Below are 21,141 nucleotides of genomic sequence, written 5' to 3'. Positions count from 1 at the left end.
TCAAGGCACCAGCAGATTCAGTGTCTGGTGAGAGCCCACTTCCTGGTACAGAGACAACCATCTTCTAGACATGTCCTTAGATTGTGGAAGGGGCAGACAGCACTAATCCCATTCATGAGAGGTCTACCCTCATTAACTAATTACCTCCCAAAGGCCCCATATCCAATTCCCATCATATTGAGGGTTAGAATTTCACCATGTGAATTTGGGGGGGATACAAACATTCAGCCCATAACGCTGGTGACGTTCTGTTTCTTGTTCTGGCTGGAGGTTACATGGGTATGTCACTTTGTGATAATTCATCAAGCTACATACTTAAACAATCTGTATACTGTTCTACATGTAAGTTATACTTTTAAAAAAATGTTTATTAAAATTTTTAAATGATACTCTCATATGAAATTATTGTCTCTCTAAATGGGAAGAAGGTGTATGTATCTCAATTCGTGTAATAAAATAACCCCTCTGAGGTAATAAATACTGTTATTATCTCCATCTTATAAATGAGGAAATAGAGCCACATAGAAGGTAAATAATATGCCCAAAGTCCCACAACCAATAGGTGGTAAAGACAGGATTGGAACCCAGGCAGCCTGGCACCACAGCCCATTAAGAATCCCTACCTTCTTGAACCAGTACTTGGTGCTTATAGAGCACAGTTCTTCCTGGACATTTAAAGGGCTCTGAAAACATGACTCTAAGTTTGATCTAGACCAGGAAGTACAAATCAAGCGAGGTGACTTCACTAATACCAATCATACGTGATGGCTTTCCAAAACAGGCCTCCAGAGGGCAGCAGATTTGCTTAACTCTGGCCCATAGAGTTGGGGTTTCTATTGAGATTCATGTCAACTGTCTTTTCCTTTTATTCATTTACGCAAAATGTTTTACACACTCCAGATGTTCTACTCATTTTCTACACCTTTAGGATCCTAAGTTTAGAATTAGAAATAAAAGCCAAAGCATGATTCAGGAAAACAAAAACCTAAGGATAACATTCTTTACGGTGTTTTTCCTTTAAATGTATTCAAATTCTTTATAGATTACTGCAAAATCCTACTTCTACTTCCTATTTTATATCATTTTACTCCCTATGATTTGAAGAATACTAGTGTTTAGAGTTCTGTAAGTTAAAAATGATGACTATCAGGTCAGATCTATTCTACCACCAGCAGAACAAACTCTATTACCTTTCTCTCATCTCAAGCCCAGCTGGAAAATAAGAGAATTATAAAATATTTAATGATACACTTCATGTGAATCCAGTTTAGTAAGTGAGCTATCTTGGAAAGACTCTTGTTTCAGACAGTTTAGCAGAGGAACTCCATTTCAAATATATTACAGACAAATAAGGAACACATTAGTCATAAAGGCACTCGTGTTAGGTCCGAATGAAAACCAGCATTTGGGCTAATAGTCAAGCAAAATAAATATCAGTTCCAGCCCTATGGCTGACATTAGGAATAGAAATATATGTCAATCCATAATGTTTTTCTTAAATGATGATGTTTATTGCTTGATCAATAGAATTAGTTTGTACAGATGACAAACAAGTAGTTGTTAGTATCAGTTGATTTAAGTTTAACAACAAAGGCCTTCTGTAATTTTGAGTTTCAGTGTAGTCAACTGACTAATCCTTATATCTAACAAGAAAATCAATACCTTTGAAATAATTAGCTTTGGGCTCTTGGGAATATCTACTTCTGGGCAGCTGGATGGGGCTCTGCTTCAAATAATTACCGCCAGAACTACAACCAGTTTCCTTGCAAAATCAAATCAATTCATCTATACTATGTTTTAGCCTCTGTTCTCTGAAATCTGTGAAACAATGCCAGGATTGAAAATACCCATTACATTTCTATGCTTTTTAACTGGCTTGGAAATTTCAAGATTTGGAAAATGTACTGTGAGATGAGCTATGCATTCATTTTCCTGATATAGCATGGGAAAAATAAAGTTACTCCCACACACCTTTATCTACCCAAGATGACGGCCAATCTCAAAAAAAGTTTAAATACGCCAAGCATTTGAAAATATTCCACAGGGTAAAGTCAAAATTTTTGAAGAGGTTGTTTAAAAAAAAAAAAAGGCTCTGCAAGTGATTTTTCATTCCCCTCTTGTACTTTTGTAAAATTAAAATTCAAGATCAGCCGCTAAGAAAAGATATTCCGAAAAAAATGCAATGATTGTCCTGGTAGATTTAATCCCTTCATGGCTCTCTACTATTCTGAGCACTGAATTTCAGCAGACACTAAAAGTTCAGTATTTTATTACAGTTGCCTGTCCTTCGGGTGCTTTGTGGTTCAAGCAGTTTAAAGAGCTGTGTCTTATATCCATGTTATTTACAGATTTCAATTAGGTTGAAAATCTCTGGGAGGAAAATGATTCTTCTCTTAGAAAATAATAGGAAGAAGAGATAAATGAATTAATAAATCATTAGGGAGCCACTGATAAGATTCCTACTTAAGCAATGAAAACAAGATACTTATGTAAACAGAAAAATCAACCCCTAAAACTTTCTTTATGGCTGGCTGTCTTTGGACTTCAATGACTTTGCTATTCCTGAACAGCACTGGAGAACTGAAGAGAAGTAGCTGATTATACCTTACCATTTATTTTGTGAATCAGAAGGAAAAGAGTTAGCAAAAGCTGACGATTACCAAATATCAAGTCATAATGAGAACAGACAAGCATACTACTAATATATAAGACGAAATTTTATGCATGTGATCCCATAAAGGCTACTGCCAATAGCCAACTTATTAATACCAACTTATTAATGGGAAGCTTCCATACTAAGTTCAGACCTCATTTGTTTAAAAAAATACCTGGTATTTTTTTATTCATGATTTTCTTAGTGATGGTTCAGATTTCCCATGTCTTCATACATGTCAGGAACCAACAGAATATATTAGATACTCTAATAATATCAAGATAATGACTCTCAAATAAAGCTCAAAATCAAATGGTTGTGGCATATACACTACCCCACAGAACTGTTAAGAGAATTCGATGATACATATCGGACATTCAAAAAATTTTAGTCTTTTCCACAAAACAAATGTCCACCTAAACCTCATTATCATAGACAACTGAGTACCTATAGGGAAACAGCATACTGATATTTAAATTGATTAACTATTTAGTGAATACTGACTATGCACCTAGCATGGCTATGACAGCTGCATTCTAGTAAAGACGCACATGAAGCAACATTATATGCACTGGGAGCATATGTTATAAACTGTAACATATGTAACTTAAAAGGCATAGAGAAGGAGGGGAGTCATTATTTTCCAGTGATATATAATAATATAATCCTATAATTTCCTTCCGTCTCCAATCGTATGATAACACTTTGAGCATCCTTACAGAAGGAAAGTGAGACTGTGTCCTCTCTAAATCATGGAAGCTTAGGATTACTTGCTTCAGTGTAAATTACCCAAATTAACGTTTCATGCCAACCAATGTTTCACTGTTTGGTGCACTATACCCTTCTTATTTCCTCTCATCTCCCAGAATTTTGTAAGCACAGCCTCCGAAATAAGATCCTGGGGGCACTTATAGGCTCTTCTCCCAATACGAGTTAAATCATAGTGTAATCCCACGTGATAGAAGGCAAGATTTGCATTTGGGGCTGCAGAGTACATGCGTTAGCTTATTAACTCTTAGTAGCAGGAACAAGGTAGCTCTTGATGGTGAGAAATCGGAACATTACACAATCTTCCTACAAAGAAAGAGGTTACCTTAGGATCAGCAGTCAGCAATTTGAATGCCTGATACACTTGAGATTCCTTTACACCGCCACCAAGATCCAAGAAGTTGGCTGGCTTCCCACCATTCAGGAAAATGATATCACAAGTAGCCATGGCGAGTCCAGCACCATTCACTGTAAAATGCAAATGGCACACAAGACAGGATCAATTTAGCAACAGGAAAAGGTGTGTGAACTTTTTCCCTCCCCCATATTGCCAAAAAAGAACTCTGTCACGATCAGGCCAATTTCTGCCATTTTGAATTCCATTCAATCAGATAAGTTCATAGATTTTTTTTTTAGGATAAAGAATCAGGAAATGTGCATACAAAGAACAAACAAAAAAGACCTGGGAATGGGTAGAAGGATTTCTTGAGAAATTAAATCATCTGAGAAACAGAAAGAAAGGAAGAGTTTAAGTAACTAATCAATTTGGGCTAGTGGTAGAGGAGGGAGTTTCAGGTTCTGGAAAGAACAGAGTTCAAGAGAATTGGGACAGAGAGAAAAATCCTATGAGAAGCTGCTAGGGCCTATAAATTACATTCTTTTTAATATCCTTTAAGAGACTCAAGTAAAGAATGATTTTTTGCTTGCTGAGAATATGTTCTTTTGAATGTGGCATCCCTCTGGGGTTGAACCACAGGGGTACCAACTTCAAAAGGGTTCCATACTTTTTTATACTTAGTGCAACCATGCACATTTATATGTTCTCTGGATAAACCTAGAAAACAAATGAACAAATAACAGCTTCCAAACAATATTCCTATCCCCCCCATTCCTCTTTCAAATTAATATAAAAAATGTTCACTAGCACCCTGATCATTAAAACTAGAACCAGAATGTGACAATATCTTAGGTGCCTTTCTTAAGAAACCAAGCAGACTTTCATCATCAAAATTTTTATTTTCCAGAGCTAAGTTGATCAATTGCACTTCTTTTGCTTTTTATACTTAATTATATGAAATTACCTTCCTGGGGTTAGAAAGCAAAAAAAAAAAATCTTCTGAACACAGCAAAACTCTCAAGGTAAAGTATCCTTCACTTTTTCTGACCCTTGGATTCCCCAGACATGCCTATAAACAGTGACCAATTTAATTAAGTCTGGGGCAACTAAAATAAAAATGGTTTATATAGGATCTTAAAACAACTTGAAATTTGTTAATCAGAGCTTTTGAGGCTACTAATTTGGTCAAATCATGCACATTCCTACAGAGGCTACAATGAATCTGTATTTAATTGGTTCTAAACACATCATTATATAGTTCTCCTTTCTAAATACTTATAATACTGAGAGCGCATTAACTTATCATGATCAAATGATGTGAGTGACCTGGTACATTACGGTTACTGCTCTAAAACAAAGCAAGTGCTTTTGGTATCACTTGTAATTGGATACCATTTTCTACTGTATTGATGAGCAAACTATTGGATGAGGTCTGTTCAGTTCTGAATATAACGATACTGTTGGTTTAATGAGCTACCAATCTTTTTTATTTTAATTCCATTAAGATTAAGACCTCAGTTTTCAATGCAACAAATTGGTTACACCAGAAACACAGAAGCGTACAAATCTCAGTACACTAAGCTATGGACAATAACAGAAATTGTATTGCCTCTAGAGACCTATTCTTATCTCAGCTGAATAAGCCATTTTCACAAATCTAGATGAGTATGATGAAATCAATTGTTTTATTAACAAACTGGCTTAATGGATGAAACATTTTATCGTTTGATTATAACAGAAGCTGAAATTTGAACATAATGATTAAAGTACATGTTCTCTTCTACTTCCTCTGAGAAAGTAATTTTATCTTAACCCCAAAGTTCAGAAAAGTTCCTGGCATATTAACATTGACTGGAGTAGCAAAGCTTCCGAGTTTTACTAAGCAAAGTTTAACTGAGATGCTTTAAAAGAGTGGTTCTCAACTGGGCTGATTCTGCCTACAGAAGACATCTGGCAACGTTTGGAGACATTTTTGGTTGTCACAAGTGCAGCTGCTAGTGGCATGTCAAAGCTGGGGATACTGCTACATATCTTACGATGAGACAGGGTTAGGCCCCTCAGCAAAGAATGATCCCACTCCAAATGTTAATAGTGCCAGAGTTGGGAAACTCTGCTTTAAGCCAGTGACCATTGACCAAAAGGAACTTTGAGAAGAAACTGGAATGGTTTCCTAAAGCTTTTGGGCTACAAATAACCTCATATGTTTACTTGCTATTGGGAAATAACATTTCAGAAATCAGGGGTGCTTAAATTCTGCAAAAATCCACAAATCATTCTTTTGATATACTGCTTTCTTACCAAAGCAGGCAATGTTCCCATCCAGTCCTATGTATTTTAGATCATATCTGGCAGCTTCATTTTCAATGGGCTCATTCTCTGATTTGTCGTCCATAGCAAATATGTCCTTTTGTCGGAATTCTGCGTTGTCATCAAAGTTTATCTTGGCATCAAAACAGACAACTAAATAAAGGGAAAAAGGGACATACATGAATATCTCTTAAGGATCTATAAATTAAGTTCTCCAGGCTGGCAGGCACAGGAGAAAGAAAAGTAAGATATTATCACTTTTTCTCATGATACAGGCAGGAGAAGCTTTTATGGCTTTCTTGACCTTAATTTAAACTTCAGGGCTACAAAGACAAATATGACATGGTCCCTGTTCTCAAAGGAATTACATACTAATAAGACCATAGTAATTTATCTCTGTTGGCTCTGTTCAATAAAATAACAAGTAAGTTGCTGCCACTCATTAAAAGCTACAGATCACCACAGTTACATACAGCTTTGATTTGCCATTTTTATTACATTTCTTATTTTCAGTATTTAACCCCTGATCATCACCTTTTTCTTCTATGCAAAGAGAGACTAGACAAAAATGCTATTCCTGTGGTCTTCCTTTGTCCTTCTTCTGACATCACAAAGTGAAATTTTCATTTAATCAGTGTCCTCACTAATATTTCTCAAAGATTTAGTGGAAAGAACACTGGGCCAGAATCAAGAGGGTTTTTAATTATTTAACTCTTAACTAACTCTGTAACCTCGATAAAGATAATCTGCTTCCTTTCTGGGCCTCAGTTTCTCATTTGGAAAATGGAAACCACAATCCCTAGACTGCTGGTATGCTTACTTTGGGGTCTGCTGAAACTAAGACCATCAACCTGACGTGAGCCAGACCATCTTAGGACATTAAGAGACCAAGACTAGTCAGTTACAAGGGAAGGTTGCCAGGCATTATCAGCACTGCTGTGTCCACCCTCTGGTGCTGGTATAGATCTCCAACTCTCCTATTGGCCAGGAGTCCTGGACACAGTGAAACTCACTTGGTGATAGGGATGGACCACAGAGCACTTTCCTATATGTACAGATCTTCGACATGTACAGAATCAGGGAGAGACTGTAGTGGGGAGAGGTGGTATGCTGGTTTCTGAGATCTGTTCCCTTTTATCACATCACTTAGGGTAGAAATCAGTTGTCTATGATGACATTTCATAATAATATTCTATTACTTTACTTGGGTTATTGATAGGTAGAGATTTTTGACCAAGAATTTAGAGATACTACCCATTCTCCTCCAACATTGCTCATAGGCACCTAATTCTTGAAAGGAAACCACCACCCCAGAATATTTCACTCACAACCAATGCCCATAGTCTGTTAATCCCATTTGCTTCCTATGAAGAGAAAATATTGTTACATTACAACATCCTAGGGTTCAGACCCTGGGTAGAGGGTTTTTTCCAATGGTCTCTCTACCACAATAGTCAAGCACTTTGATACAAATCTGTGCAGAATTGGCATATTAATATCTAAGAATACTCAGCATAAATAGAAGCCCAAACCACAAATCACTTAAAGTAGCATTGACTGACAAGAGAGAATCTTCTATGAAGTTAATGGCTGCCTGAATCCTTAGTCTTGCCACAAAACATCCAACCACTCGACCCACACACTGTGAATACGTGGAACAAATGAGTAATTACTTTCCAGAATACTGAAATCTTAATGATGGAATCCTACAATTACTGACCAGTGTTCTCTGCTCGCTACAATGGCATTTTCTCCGCAGCTAATGACCTGTATAATAATCGATAGGAAAGCAACTTCATTCTTGGCTTTCCGCTGGGTTTATAAATACATTTTAATTAATTTATTAGTAATTTTAGCTCCTCCATTACTCATTGGCAAGACTACTTTAACTGAGGCCTTCAAAATGAACGGGCAAAGGCGATCAAATTGACTTCCTAAATGAAGAGTTTCAAATAAAGTGATTCTTGGTCAAGATCAATAAATTAGTAAATCAAAATAAGTCCAGGCTGATCTTCAACCCTTACAAAGACTACAGTTATAAGCTACTTGAAAGAGAGCATAATTAATGGATATGTATGCAAAGTTCAGAAAGCAGTCCCACCTAAATGCCTGTAAAGCTAGATCTCCAAAAACCGCTTTTTCCTGAGGTATGATGCATACGCCAAGTACAGAAGTGAGTCCACTCTTTGGTGACTACCTTGACAGAACTTTAGAGTTAAACCAAGGCCTGAAGGTAGTGACTGTGGGATAAAAGAGGTATCTACAGGTGGGATAAAAGAGGTATCTACAGGTAGGACAAAAGGTGTATCTACAGGTATCACTCTTGTGGGCTAAAAGGTGTATTGACAATGGGCCCTGGCTAATTTTCTCCCTCTGTAAATCAAATAACCTAACTAGGTCCATGTATGTTATGTCCAAGTGCTTTGGGAAGTTAAAAACACTACATAAAGAGGAAGTAAGTAAAGGGTCTTAGGAGTTAAGAAGGGTGATCCAAAACTGACTTGCCACCCTCAAAGCCTAAATCGTTTGTTATTTTGGAAGGAAGAGAGGCGAATAAATGACTTTAAGGAGATACGTGGGCTCTCCTAGACACATCTTTGTTATAACTGCTCAATATTTTAAAAGTAGTCCCTAATATACAAAGTATCTTCCTGCTTTACTATCTCAGTTTATAATGTTGCATCACCTAAAATTTCTTCCTTAAACTTGACCACTTAATGTAGACTCTGACATCAAAAATACTTGGTATACACTACAGCTCTGGCACTTCCTAGCCAGGGAGCCATAACCTTTCTTAAGCCCAGTGGCCTTGTCTGTAAAATGGGGATCATAGTGTTTTCTACTGCATGGCGCTGGTGGAAGGAGAGACTATATGCAAAGCACTTGGCCTCACAAACAGCTGGCACTCACAGGTTATTCTATTACCACTGCCATCCTCTACATGCACAGTGCTTCTTACAGGTTCCCAGTGCTGCAGCCCAGGCTATAGGATTCTCCTCTCCTCCTGCCACTAAAAATGACCTGTACTTTGTCCCATTCGCTTGTAATCTCAGACGTCTGTTTAGAGTAAAGCTAAACTAATGTGTATTAGAGTTTACATATGTACTAGTTATCTATGGTTTTCAATCAAATGCCATCTTGTGAATACATAAGAATTTTCCCACAGGAAAGATTTTAAAGGTTGGCATTTCAGGCTTTGTAATTAACGGAGAAGGAGAATTCTGCATAAAGGATGAGGGTGAAAGAGATGCCTTTGGTGAATCTCAGATCACACCACATCTTTGCATAAAGCCAAGGTGGCTAAAGATTGGTATAAAACAGCCCCAAATGAGAATCTAAGTTAGGAGGTGGCAAAGTATGACCCTCAGGCCAGCTCATTGCCTATTTTTGTAAATATATTTTTACTAGATGTGGCTACACACACTCATTTACATATTTCTATGGTTGCTGTCTCTAGACAACAGCAGAGATGAGTAGCTGCAATAGAAACCACATGGTCCACAAACCGCCAAATATTTTCTAACTGCCCCTTTACAGAAAAAGGTTGCCAATCCCTGCCCAGTCACTGTTCTCATTACATTTGTATCCTGCTTTAACAAGTGATATAATAGCCACAGGTGTATTTGTTACAATGAAGGAGAAACTTAGAAAAGTGCATCCTACAATCATGAAAACAAAAAATGCTAAGAGAATACACAAAAACTTGCAACCTGCAGAAAAGGAAGAGCTTAATCCCGGATTATTGATTGATTTTTCTATGCTCATTTCCCCCTGAAGACCCCTTCAACTACACTTCTATGTCACCAGCAGAGGAATAAATTAAACTCACTTGCTCAAACTTAGGCTTTTTCATTTAATAAAACAACAAACTATGGTAAAATACAACTTTGGAGGTGCTGAGCTCGGTTCAGACATTAAGAGTTTCAATGTCACATTAATGAAACCTCAGTTCTATAGAAAATTCATCTCGAACAAAGGCCGTTCTGTGTACAAAGTGGGTGAAAAAACACACCTTTTAATATTTATAAAACAATTTTCACCATCAAAAGCAAATTGTTACATGCTTGATAGATTGTACAAATGAATTTCCCTTCTGAACAAATATCAAAGAAGGCTGCAGTACTTATATTCATAGAGTGTTTTTGTTGTTTTGTTGAGTGGTGTGAGATCTGTGAGCCACTAACAACCTCTATGAAGAACATGACTGGGCCTCTGACCCTCGAGTTTTAACAGAAGAATGTGTCACTGAATTAAACAAAAGAAAAATACATTTCAGAGGGGAGACTCACACATAAAAGAAACACAGAAACAGCAGGAAATAAAATTGTCATGATTAGTTTGAAAAATAATCTGTCTTCAAGCAACGTATTGCATTTGATTTGTGATAAATAAACATAATGCACTATTGAAACCCACCTTACCAAGATGGCCTTTAAATGCTGATACTTTCAAATTAGTCCCACTTCCCATTAAATATTGATGTTCCAAGAGTCGTATACTTTTTAGAACTTTTCTTTAGTTGCTGTGAAAAGAGAAAATAGATACGAGGAGGGAGGAGGGTTTAGGGGGAGGCAGAGAAATGAAAATGTTCTTGAAAATAGAGTCTTGTGTTTAAAGAGAGAAGCAGAGAGAAACACCCACCAACAACATGGGCACTTGCTAACACGAAGCAACAGGGTAGTTATTTAGGGAAATTAATCTGAAGCAAGAAAGGAATTTGATGTGCCAGTTAACTTTGGATCATCCAGCCTTAATTCTCATCGAATCTTGGCCAGATAGTCACTGATTTAAATTGGGTTTCACTCCTTTAGCTCAGTGAATGGATTTGGGCTCCAACTGACAAAGACGCCTTAGAACAGGAATTCTTAATCTCAGGGTTACTGACATGTTTGTGCAAGATCATTCTCTGTTGTGGGGGGCTGTGCTGTACATTATAAGATGTTTAGTGGCATCCTTGGCCTCCACCCACTAGAAGCCAGTAGCATTCTGCACCCCAAGTTGTAACAAGCAAAAATAGATATGAACTAGACTCACTGTGGTGATCATTTAGCCATAAATACATATATCCAATCATTATGTAGTATACAGCAAACTAATGTGTTACATGTCAATTTTATCTCAATTAAAAAAATGTCTCTAGACACTGTCAAATGTCACCTTGGGAGAAAAAATGTCCACTCTCCTGAGAAATATTGTTTTAAAGACACCAAAGAAACGAATCTGTGTGCAAGCAGATCTGGTTGAAAGTGGGAAAAAATAAAATAGGACATAAAATCTCACCATGGCTTGCAAAACAAATGAATAAATGGATAGGTAGATAAAGAAAACCTTTCTTCTAACTTGGCCACAGGTTTCATGAGTGAATTCCAGGACTGCAATTGGACAAGCAAAGAAAAGAGCTAATTTGTCTTTGACTTTGACTCCATTTCACTATAAGTTAGGTCATTCCGGTAGTCTTGTTTTGACTCAATATCCCTTTTTCCTTTGAGAAACTGCCTTTCTCCTACACCATGTGGTTCCACATCAGCGACTGATCTAGACATGGACATGTGACCCAAGCAGGACCACTCAGAATCATTTGAAAAGATTGCTATGGTTGCTGGAGGAAAGTGACGAGAACTGGGAGCCATCTTTGCCGACAGCTCCAGAGAGCCCAGCTGACAAAGAAGCTGAGTCAGAGGCAAGCAGAGCTGGAAGACCAGAGAATTCCTGATTCCCTTCACGCCTTAAACTTCCCTGTTATGTGAGTAAAGTCAGTACCCCCCTTCCGGGGGGAGGGGGTTAACAAAAACAAGGCTGGTATATGTTTCTGTCACTAACAACCATTATAATCCTAATAGCCACTAAACCACATCACAGACAGTAGTGCCAAATCATATTCTTTGAATCAGATTATTAATCATATTGGCAAAAATAGTTCTTGGACTGTACTTCTTTCTCCACACCAAAAACTCCCCATGCATAGATGTTATCAAGGCCATTACTCTTCATTCAACCAGATATCATCTGTTGTACAAATATATCACCACTTTGAGGAAGATTAGCCCTGAGCTAACATCTGCTGCCAATCCTCCTCTTTTTGCTGAGGAAGACTGCCCCTGAGCTAACATCCATGCCCATCTTCCTCTGCTTTATACGTGGGATGCGTACCACAGCATGGCTTGACAAGTGGTGCCATGTCTGCACCCGGGATCCGAACTGGCAAACCCCGGGCCGCCAAAGCGGAACGTGCGTACTTAACTGCTGCGCCACTGGGCCAGCCCTACCTTAAATCTTTTTAAATGTTCCTCATCAAACAATGAAAGACAGAGGAAATTCTCTCACAAAGACCCTCTGCAACGAATAAGTTTAAAGTAAAAATGTTTGGCATGATGCCATGCTCTTTAAAGTTCTTAATTAAAAGTAATTATTAAATAAAAATTTAATGTGAAAGGTTACATGTTCTGCTATTACTGATCTAAATGGAAAAATTTAAATATTCAGATTATAAATATTAAGATTATCAATACCGCTAAGATATAAATGACTGGTTTTACAGCTCCAACATAAAGGATTGCTTTAGGGGATTGTGACAATGATGAAGATCAATTTGTACATTTGGTCATTAATCACCGTTTCCTAATTGGGTTTAATTTAACTACTGTTCATTAGAGTTATAAACCAACACACTCATTTAATTGTGATTATAATTCAATAGCTGAATTTTTATGGTACAATGAACAAATTAATAGCTAAAGATAATTTTGCTCTTAAAAATATCACATAAGACTTATGTTTTAATGAACTGTATACATGGCATGTATTTTATGATGATTCTTTCCAAAAAGCTGAACAATTTTCCTTTCTCTTAATAATTACAAAGAAAACTTCAGATTTCGTGAGGTTTTACAGATACCCTCTAGGACAAGGTTCTCGCACTCCTGTTCCCTGCTGCCAGACCACAATCTGATGGACAACTTCCCCAAGGGTTGAATGAAAAGAGTGCTACAGCCTGAGTTTCATCACACTCCATGGCTGAAATTTCCTTTTTTTTTATGAATATGAAATAACCAGGGTCCTTGTGCATTCTAGTTTGAAAAGAAATATATGACCTTTAAGAACTTATATTGAACTTGCTTTTCTTTCATTTCTTGGACTTAATTTTGACTGGAGACTCAAACAAGATTCTCAGACTGGAGACTACTTCTAGATCATTCTGATGAAAGCAAATCAATCGTTTAAGAGGGACAAAAAAAGAGAGGAAGGCAAGTTACTATGGCAGTCTGGCATAACAGAATCAACATACACACTGAACTGAGAGAGACATGAGTTCAAACCCCAGCTCTAGTAACTAGCTTCCCCCGGGGGAGTCACATTAATTTTTCGATCCACTATAAAATGGGGATAACAACTCCTAATTTTGCAGAGGGCTGTAAGTAACAAAAATAATAAAAATGAATATACAGTCATCCCTTGGTATCCACAGCAGATTGGTTCCAGGACCCCCATGGATACCCAAATCCACGGATGCTCAAGACCCTTATATAAAATTTGCAATATAATGTATGCACATCCTCCCCTATACTTTTAAATCACCTCTAGATTACTTATAATACCTAATACAATATAAGTGCCATGCAAACGTTATACTGTATTATTTAGGGAATAATGACAAGGAAAAAAAAAGTCTATATCTTCAGTACAGACACAACCATCATAGGCCTTCTGATTCCCAGCTGTGGATGCAGAACCCACAAATATGGGGGCCGACTGTATGTAAAAGGTTATCACAGCGCCTGGCGTATGAGTTCCAAAAACAGTTATCTGCCCCTTCATTTCCTCTCTCTATGAAGTACTGATGATTTTACAACCAAATAGAATTTTCTTTTTTTTAAGATTGGCACCTGAGCTAACATCTGTTGCCAATCTACTTTTTTTCCCTCTTTTTCTCCCCAAAGCCCCCCAGCACATAGTTGCATATTCTAGTTGTAGGTCTTTCTGGTTGTGCTATGTGGGACGCCGCCTGAGCATGGCTGGATGAGTGGTGCCATGTCCGTGCTCAGGATTCAAACCAGCAAAACCCTGGGCCACTGAAGTGGAGTGTGCACACTTAACCACTTGGCCAGGGGTCAGTCCCCTCAAACAGAATTTTTAAAATATTTATGAATAAAGGTAGCTTGCTTATAAATGACCTATGATAGGTTTTTATCTGGTGGTCACTGTGTAAACCATGAAATATATTATTTTAAATGGCTTCCTAAATATGAGCTCTTTGCCTGTCCTAATGTAAAATCCTTAAAAAAACAACAAAAAAAGGAAAAAAATAAACAAACATGAAATCTATACCTTTCCTGGACTACTCTTTGTCCTATCTGAGATGAAGAACTACATTTTATGAATGTCAGGGACTGGCCTATTTTGTGTCTGACAGTGGATGCTTACACAAACACCAATCACCTCATTTTGACAGCCACCCTATGAGATAGTTATCATTTTTACCACTCTTTTGGATTAAAGAAATAAAAACAAAAAACAAACCCTGAGGCTTAACCCAGGTCTGTGGTCAGAACATAGCAGATCCAGAATTTGAACCCAGGCCCCTCTGTAAAACAGTGTACCATCCATCTTGGTCTACAGCTTGGTTGTTTTTGCGCATAATAGATCACCTCATTTACCAATCCAATGACAAATCCTTATTCATTGACTGCCCACAACACACTAGGAAGCATGCAAGACACTGGGGGCCAAATGTACTAAACAAACAAGGTTCCACCTGATATCCCATCCCCCAAAACATACACACACGCACAAGCTTTTGCTATCGCATTAATAAGACCTTACTAAATACTTGATGTATGCAAGACACAGTGCAATGGTGGTGGGTGCTGACGTATAAAACAGTTGTTTACACTGTATAAGTACCTGACGGATAGGAAAAACCTTCCCCACAAAAAGGTCTCCTCCTCCTACCGGAAGTGGAAGTTGGTAACCAAGTCAAGTGAGAACTGGACAATGGGGCACTGGGGGCTTCACCATGAGGATGTAAATCCAGCAGGGAATACAAGGTGAATTTATACAGATTTAGGTAAACTAAAAAACTTCGAGTTCCAATTCCATAAAAGCCGGTACATTCATTACACCCAAGTCCAGTGGCTCCTGTTTCCACCCAAATCTTCACCATAGTAACAGAGCAATGGGCCTCCAAAAATGAGGCAGTGCTGGTAGATGCATGATCCTAAATAAACCTAGAAGTAGCTTCCTCTGAGGCTTGGCATTTGGCTGCAAACTCAAGTGCTGAAATGTTCAACGGTATCACGGGAGCATTTGAAACTATGGCAGAAATTAAATTACTGAAAGAAATTAATGCAGAGCTGTTGCTACAGTCTTTTGTACAATTTAATTTATAGTTTGCATAAATAACTATATTCATTTGTTTTCTCTCTCTCTTTTTTTTTTACCTTGTCCTTCTGGAGTTTCACCAAAGGGATTCACTTCCACCTGAGTAGCATCAATTTTCAGGAAGAGATTATACAGCTTCTTAATTTGATCTGCAGCCTAAATGTGATCAAGTGAAATGAAGTTACATGAAAGCAGTAAAAGAACATTTATTTTGCTGGATTAATGAAACCTTAAAAATAGCAAGTTATGTCTTTATTTTCAGTTAAGTTTTCTGAAGGGAAAAACAGAAAAGCATAATTATTTTAATTTCCACTGCTATTCATTAGAAGGAATTGCTCAACTTTCCTCTAGACACTAGAAAAGACCATTATCAGTAAAGCAAAATATTTTCAGTACAGCCTAAAAACACTGTTAATCTTTTTGTAAATTATCATGTCCCTATTAGCTGAGCTACGCCACAATATGAGCTACAATCATTAATACAAACAAGCTCCATTTAAGTAAAAGGTAAATACGATTTTGAGAGTTTATAATGACTAGGTTTTCCTTATTATGCTAGAATAAAACAGTTATTATATTCATCAATCCAAACCTATAATCTGTGAAACAATTACTGAGTGTCTAATGGAAATTGTTGCAAGACAGGAAGATGAAAGTCCTGAACAGTACAGTTACTGAACAGCACAGTTCAAATTGAAAACAGTTTGTCCAAAGGGCATACACCACAAAGCAAGAATATCCAGTTTCCCTGATGTTACGCCCCAACTTCAGTATTCTCACTCTGCTTGAAATTCACTCACTCATTCATTCTTTTCAACCAACATTTATTAAGTGCCTATGTCACAGCATGCTGACATTGCGTGAGCTGGGGCTAGGGGAAGACATCATGAATGAGGCATGACACCACCTAGGACAGCTCACACCTACAGTGAACACAGCTTGTGATGCAACATAGCAAGACTGTGCGATCATGGCTGAATGGTGGGTATCAGTCTCATTCCAGCTCCATCTCCTTTCCCAGCCAAGGTTTTCCCTTTGCCACATTTTTGCTCATTGCTCCAGCCCTCCATTACTTGTCCTCAGATCCGTTTCCGGCTTTTCCCCATCTTTGCTCTGTATATCAGGGGAGCTGATGCTTGTAGGCTGAGTTTCCAAGGCTCCTGGGCCAGCTGGTTTCTAGCTCGGTTCAGCCAATGGGAAGCAGCAGTGGGAGACAGGAGGAGGGAGGCAGGGAAAAGCCAGGGTATTTCTATCTTTTTCTTTCTGCCTTGGGCAGCATCTCCTCGTCTGGCTCTAGCTCCCACCACAGAGGCTCACCAGGGTTCTAGCTTCTGTATCCCAAGGTCCAACAAAACCACTGCCTCATTTTGTTCCTCAAGCATGCAGGCGGCAACAGTATCCTGTTGCTGTTTAGTTCTAGATTGTCTCTCTGTCCACTATGAAACTCCTCAGCTCTGGCAGCACCTATATAACCAACTCTCTAGAATAAAGTCCCACTGTGGTCAGTACTGAGAGTGGTTTCTTTGCTCCAGAATTGACTGAAGAACTCTTAGAGATGTAATTCATATCATCTTAATTTATTTTATGTATATTGGTAAACTTCCTTAAATCCTAATTCAAAACTCAGTGGACATAAACAAATATACATAATGAGTAAGACTGAATATTGTTTAATACAATTTTTCTTTTTCTGGTTAGATAATACATGTACATGACACAAAGTTCCCAAGGTACACATGGGTCTCCTCAGAACCTTCACTATCTAGACTCCCCAGCCATGCAGCTCCCCAGTTCCCCACCTGCAGCCACCTAACCAGTTGGTGGTTCATTGAGAGAGGGTCTGTACACATGCATGTCTGCATATTCTTCATTCACCTTTTTTAAAAAACCAGACTTGGTTCTACACCCTGTTTCTATACTTAATAGATTTTGAGAGACCCGTCATTGGCAACACAAATTGAGTGATAATATTCTTTTAAATGAATGCATAATATTTTATTGTATAGATGTATCATATTTAACCTGTCTATTAAATAATGGCTATTTAGTTTCCAACAGTTTGATATTACTTAACTTGCTGCCTTACCTATCTCTGTATATACATCATACATGTGATTAAATATTTGTAGGATACATTCCATGGAGTAGAGCAAAGAGAGGTGTGGGCATTTTAAATAACAGAAGATTCTGTTCAATTGTTCTTAGTAGAAGTTGTCCCTAATTTCCCCTCTCAGAAACCAGTATCATAGAGATTGTTTTGCTACTCACAACCATCAGCCATCTGGATTTTTCACAGGGTGCTCGGTGAAAATGGGTATCTCATATATAGCTTTAATTTGAATCACTCTTACAATGAATGAGTTTGAGCATTCGTCTATGAGCTTGAGACATTTGTATCTCCTTTTTTATGAATTTTGCCCATTTTTCTGTTGAGATTTTGGTCTTTTTCTTATTAATTTATGAGTTTTTTTTTTTTTAAAGATTGGCACCTGAGCTAACAACTGTTACCAATCTTCCTTTTTTTTTTTCTGCTTTTTCTCCCCAAATCCCCCCAGCACATAGTCGTATATTTTCTAGTTGTGGGTCCTTCAGGTTGTGGCATGTGGGATGCCGCCTCAACATGGCCCAATGAGCGGTGCTATGTCCGTGCCCAGGATCCAAACCAGCAAAACCCTGGGCCACTGAAGCGGAGCGCACGAACTTAACCACTGGGTCACAGCCCCTACAGATGTTTTTACAAAAGGAATTTAGCTCTTTATCTCACATAAATTGCAAGCATTTTTCTCTCTTTCGACCATGTTTTTTGTTACTTTTGCCCCATGGAAACTGGATAACAATAATGCCACTCTTTTGTGTTATAGCTTCTGGCTTTGTGTCAGATTTCAAAAAGGCTGGTCCTACTCTGAGAGCATTAAAAAAAAAATTCTCCCATTATTTTTTCAAGTACTCTTTAAGATTTCTTTTATTTAATGTTTACTCTTTCTTCTTCTATGCAAACAAAATTTATTTGAGTTAAAGTCCAATGCTGATAAATAACTCACTGTTGAATAAATTTTATATTTTCAGAGGTTTCCTAGGTCCTTCATATGAGCTTGCAATGCGAGCTGTATGTAGAAGGCACGCTGGCTATCCTGGACACCATGGCATCACCCTGCTTCTACAGCCTCTGCACAGAGTCAATGCTCAATAACTACTGGCTGAATTCATGATGAATTTAATAAGGAAAGATTACATAATAGAAATAACTTCCAGGTGCATACATAAGATCTTATCCCAGCCACATAAAAATTTCTTTTTTTTTTGAATCATAGTAAAATACATATAACATAAAATTCACCATCTCAACCATTTTTAAGCATACAGTTCAGCAGTTTCGAATATATTCACATTGTTGTGCAATGGATCTCGAGAACTTTTTCATCTTGAAACTCTGTATCTATTAAGCCAACTCTTCATTCCCTCCTCTCTCAGCCCCTGGTAACATCCTTCTACTTTCTGTCTCTGTGAAGGTGACTACTCTAGATACCTCATATAAATGGAATCACGTAGTATGCGTCTTTTTATGACTTGCTAATTTCACTTAGCATAACATCCTCAAAGCTCATTCATGCTGCAGCACATGTCAGAATCTCCCTCCTTTTCAAGACTTAACAACCTTCTTATATGTATATACTACATTTTGTTTATCTATCCATCAGTGGACACTTGCGACACTTCAAAACTTCTTAAGCCTCTATCAACCTAGCTTACTGTGAAGCCTGAATTTTCTGCATGTTAATGCCATTGTAGTTCTACATTAACACAGCATTTTGGAGGTCTTCACTATTCTAATTTTTAATTGTTGTACAAAGATGGACTATAAACATTTTTTGAGTAGGGTTGAAGTATGGGTAGATGTGTGTTATAAGATCTATGAGGGATATGTGTTATAAACCCTGGGATGTAAGAGCTACAAGGGAGAACCAGCCTGGCTTAGAGACAGAACGTGCCTATTCCAGGGGCTATATATTAAATGACTATAAAGGCTAGGCAGGCAAAATGTGTCCATCTGATCAGGTGCAATAATAGGAAATGGCAGGGCCTGTGGCAAGTTGAAGTTAGCTCCCCTGCTTTCTAAATGGGCTCACATTTTAAAAATAAATTAAACACAAGTCAAAGAAAATATTCTGCTGGTTAACTTGCACTCAGCCAGTTTGCTACTGACAGCTACTTCCTCAAGTCGAAATCACGCTATATAGAAAATTTGTTTTCTTTCCTTTTGCCACCAGTTAATGTTATTTTAAGGTTATCTGTTAAACCCACCAATTAATGTTATTTTAAGGTTATTTGTTAAGCAATTAACTGGTGCAGGCACTATGGAAAGCAGTTTGGAGTATCCTCAGAAAATTAAGGATAGATCTACCATATGATCCAGCTATTTCACTGCTGGGTATTGATCCAAAGAACTTGAAAACACAAAGGCATAAAGATACTTGCACCCCTATGTTCATTGTGGCATTATACACAATAGCCAAGACGTGGAAGCAACCTAGGTGCCCATCAAGGGACGAATGGATAAAGAAGATGTGGTATTTATACACGATGGACTACTACTCAGCCATAAGAAATGACGAAATCCAGGCATTTGTGACAACATGGATGGACCTTGAGGGTATTATGCTGAGTGAAATAAGTCAGAGGGAGAAAGTCAAATACCATATGATCTCACTCATAAGTAGAAGATAAAAACGACAAAAAAAAAGAAAACACATAGCATTGGTGATTGGACTGGTGGTTACCATTGGGGAATGGGGGGAGGGCAAAAGGGGTGATTAGGGTCACATGTGAGTGGATGCACTATAATTAGTGTTCAGGTGGTGAACATGATGTAATGTATACAGAATTCGAAATATGATGTACCTCTGAAAAAAATAAAAATTAAAAAAAAAAAAGTTAAAATGCCTAAAATAAAAAACCCCTGGGGCCATATGCAAGAAACCCTGATAAATTTACAAATATTTTCAAAAATGTTTTAACAGGTTAAACAATTCTGAAATACTTTTCTTCATTAGTTCCAGGAACTAATATCATCAACATTCATAATTGGTTCTTAAAGCCAGCCAGAGGTCCGCAGCACTCCCAGAAGTGTTAGTGAGCCCGTATTAACTTGGCCCATCAGATCTTTTCATCAGCTTAAATCCCAGAGGTACATGTTGACAATAAATGCTGCCTATGTTTTCAGAAATCAATAGTATAGACAATAATTCAGACACACTAGAGAAGCTTGTGAATTTTTAGCCATATTCAGTATCCCCGTGGCTTTAGTCTTTTCAACCAATTCTTGCTAAAATGGATTTTCATCAGGGACACCTACCTGACAGGTTTTACGCAAGGTGATATTTATTTTTGTTAAATCTAATATTAATACATCACATTTTAGAGATAACAGGCATGAGTCAGAGGAATGATCTTAATAAATTTGCAAAATAATCATTTTATATGTTGTTCATCCATGAGTGAATTACCTCCAAATGCCTAAACCATACCCTAGATGAAAATTAAGTAACTTTTCAGAGTCACATTGACTCTAAGGGACCCCTAAGATACCATTTCTTTATCAAAGCATCAGCAATTGATAATCTTCATGATCACTTAAATGTTTTCTCTTCTCAGGTGCCACCTCCACTGGCTTTCTGGAACATTTCACCAATCCCCATGG

The 21,141-nt window shown here is 37.7% G+C and overlaps 1 protein-coding gene across 1 annotated transcript in view; it reads right to left on the bottom strand.

Moving 5' to 3' along the window:
- SUCLG2 (succinate-CoA ligase GDP-forming subunit beta) overlaps positions 1 to 21,141 on the bottom strand; it is a 255,361-nt gene that overhangs the window by 91,694 nt on the left and 142,526 nt on the right. Inside the window, exons 7-9 of the mRNA XM_070576862.1 lie at positions 15,503 to 15,599; positions 6,057 to 6,218; positions 3,747 to 3,889 (exon numbers count right to left, since the gene is read on the bottom strand). Coding sequence (XP_070432963.1) covers positions 3,747 to 3,889; positions 6,057 to 6,218; positions 15,503 to 15,599 — 402 coding nt within the window. The remainder of the gene's footprint in view (positions 1 to 3,746; positions 3,890 to 6,056; positions 6,219 to 15,502; positions 15,600 to 21,141) is intronic.

This window comes from Equus przewalskii, chromosome 15 (assembly GCF_037783145.1).
Source record: "Equus przewalskii isolate Varuska chromosome 15, EquPr2, whole genome shotgun sequence".
NCBI classification, from domain to species: domain Eukaryota; kingdom Metazoa; phylum Chordata; class Mammalia; order Perissodactyla; family Equidae; genus Equus; species Equus przewalskii.
The sequence above is the reverse complement of the archived record's forward strand: the minus strand, read 5'-3'. Positions and strand labels throughout refer to the sequence as shown.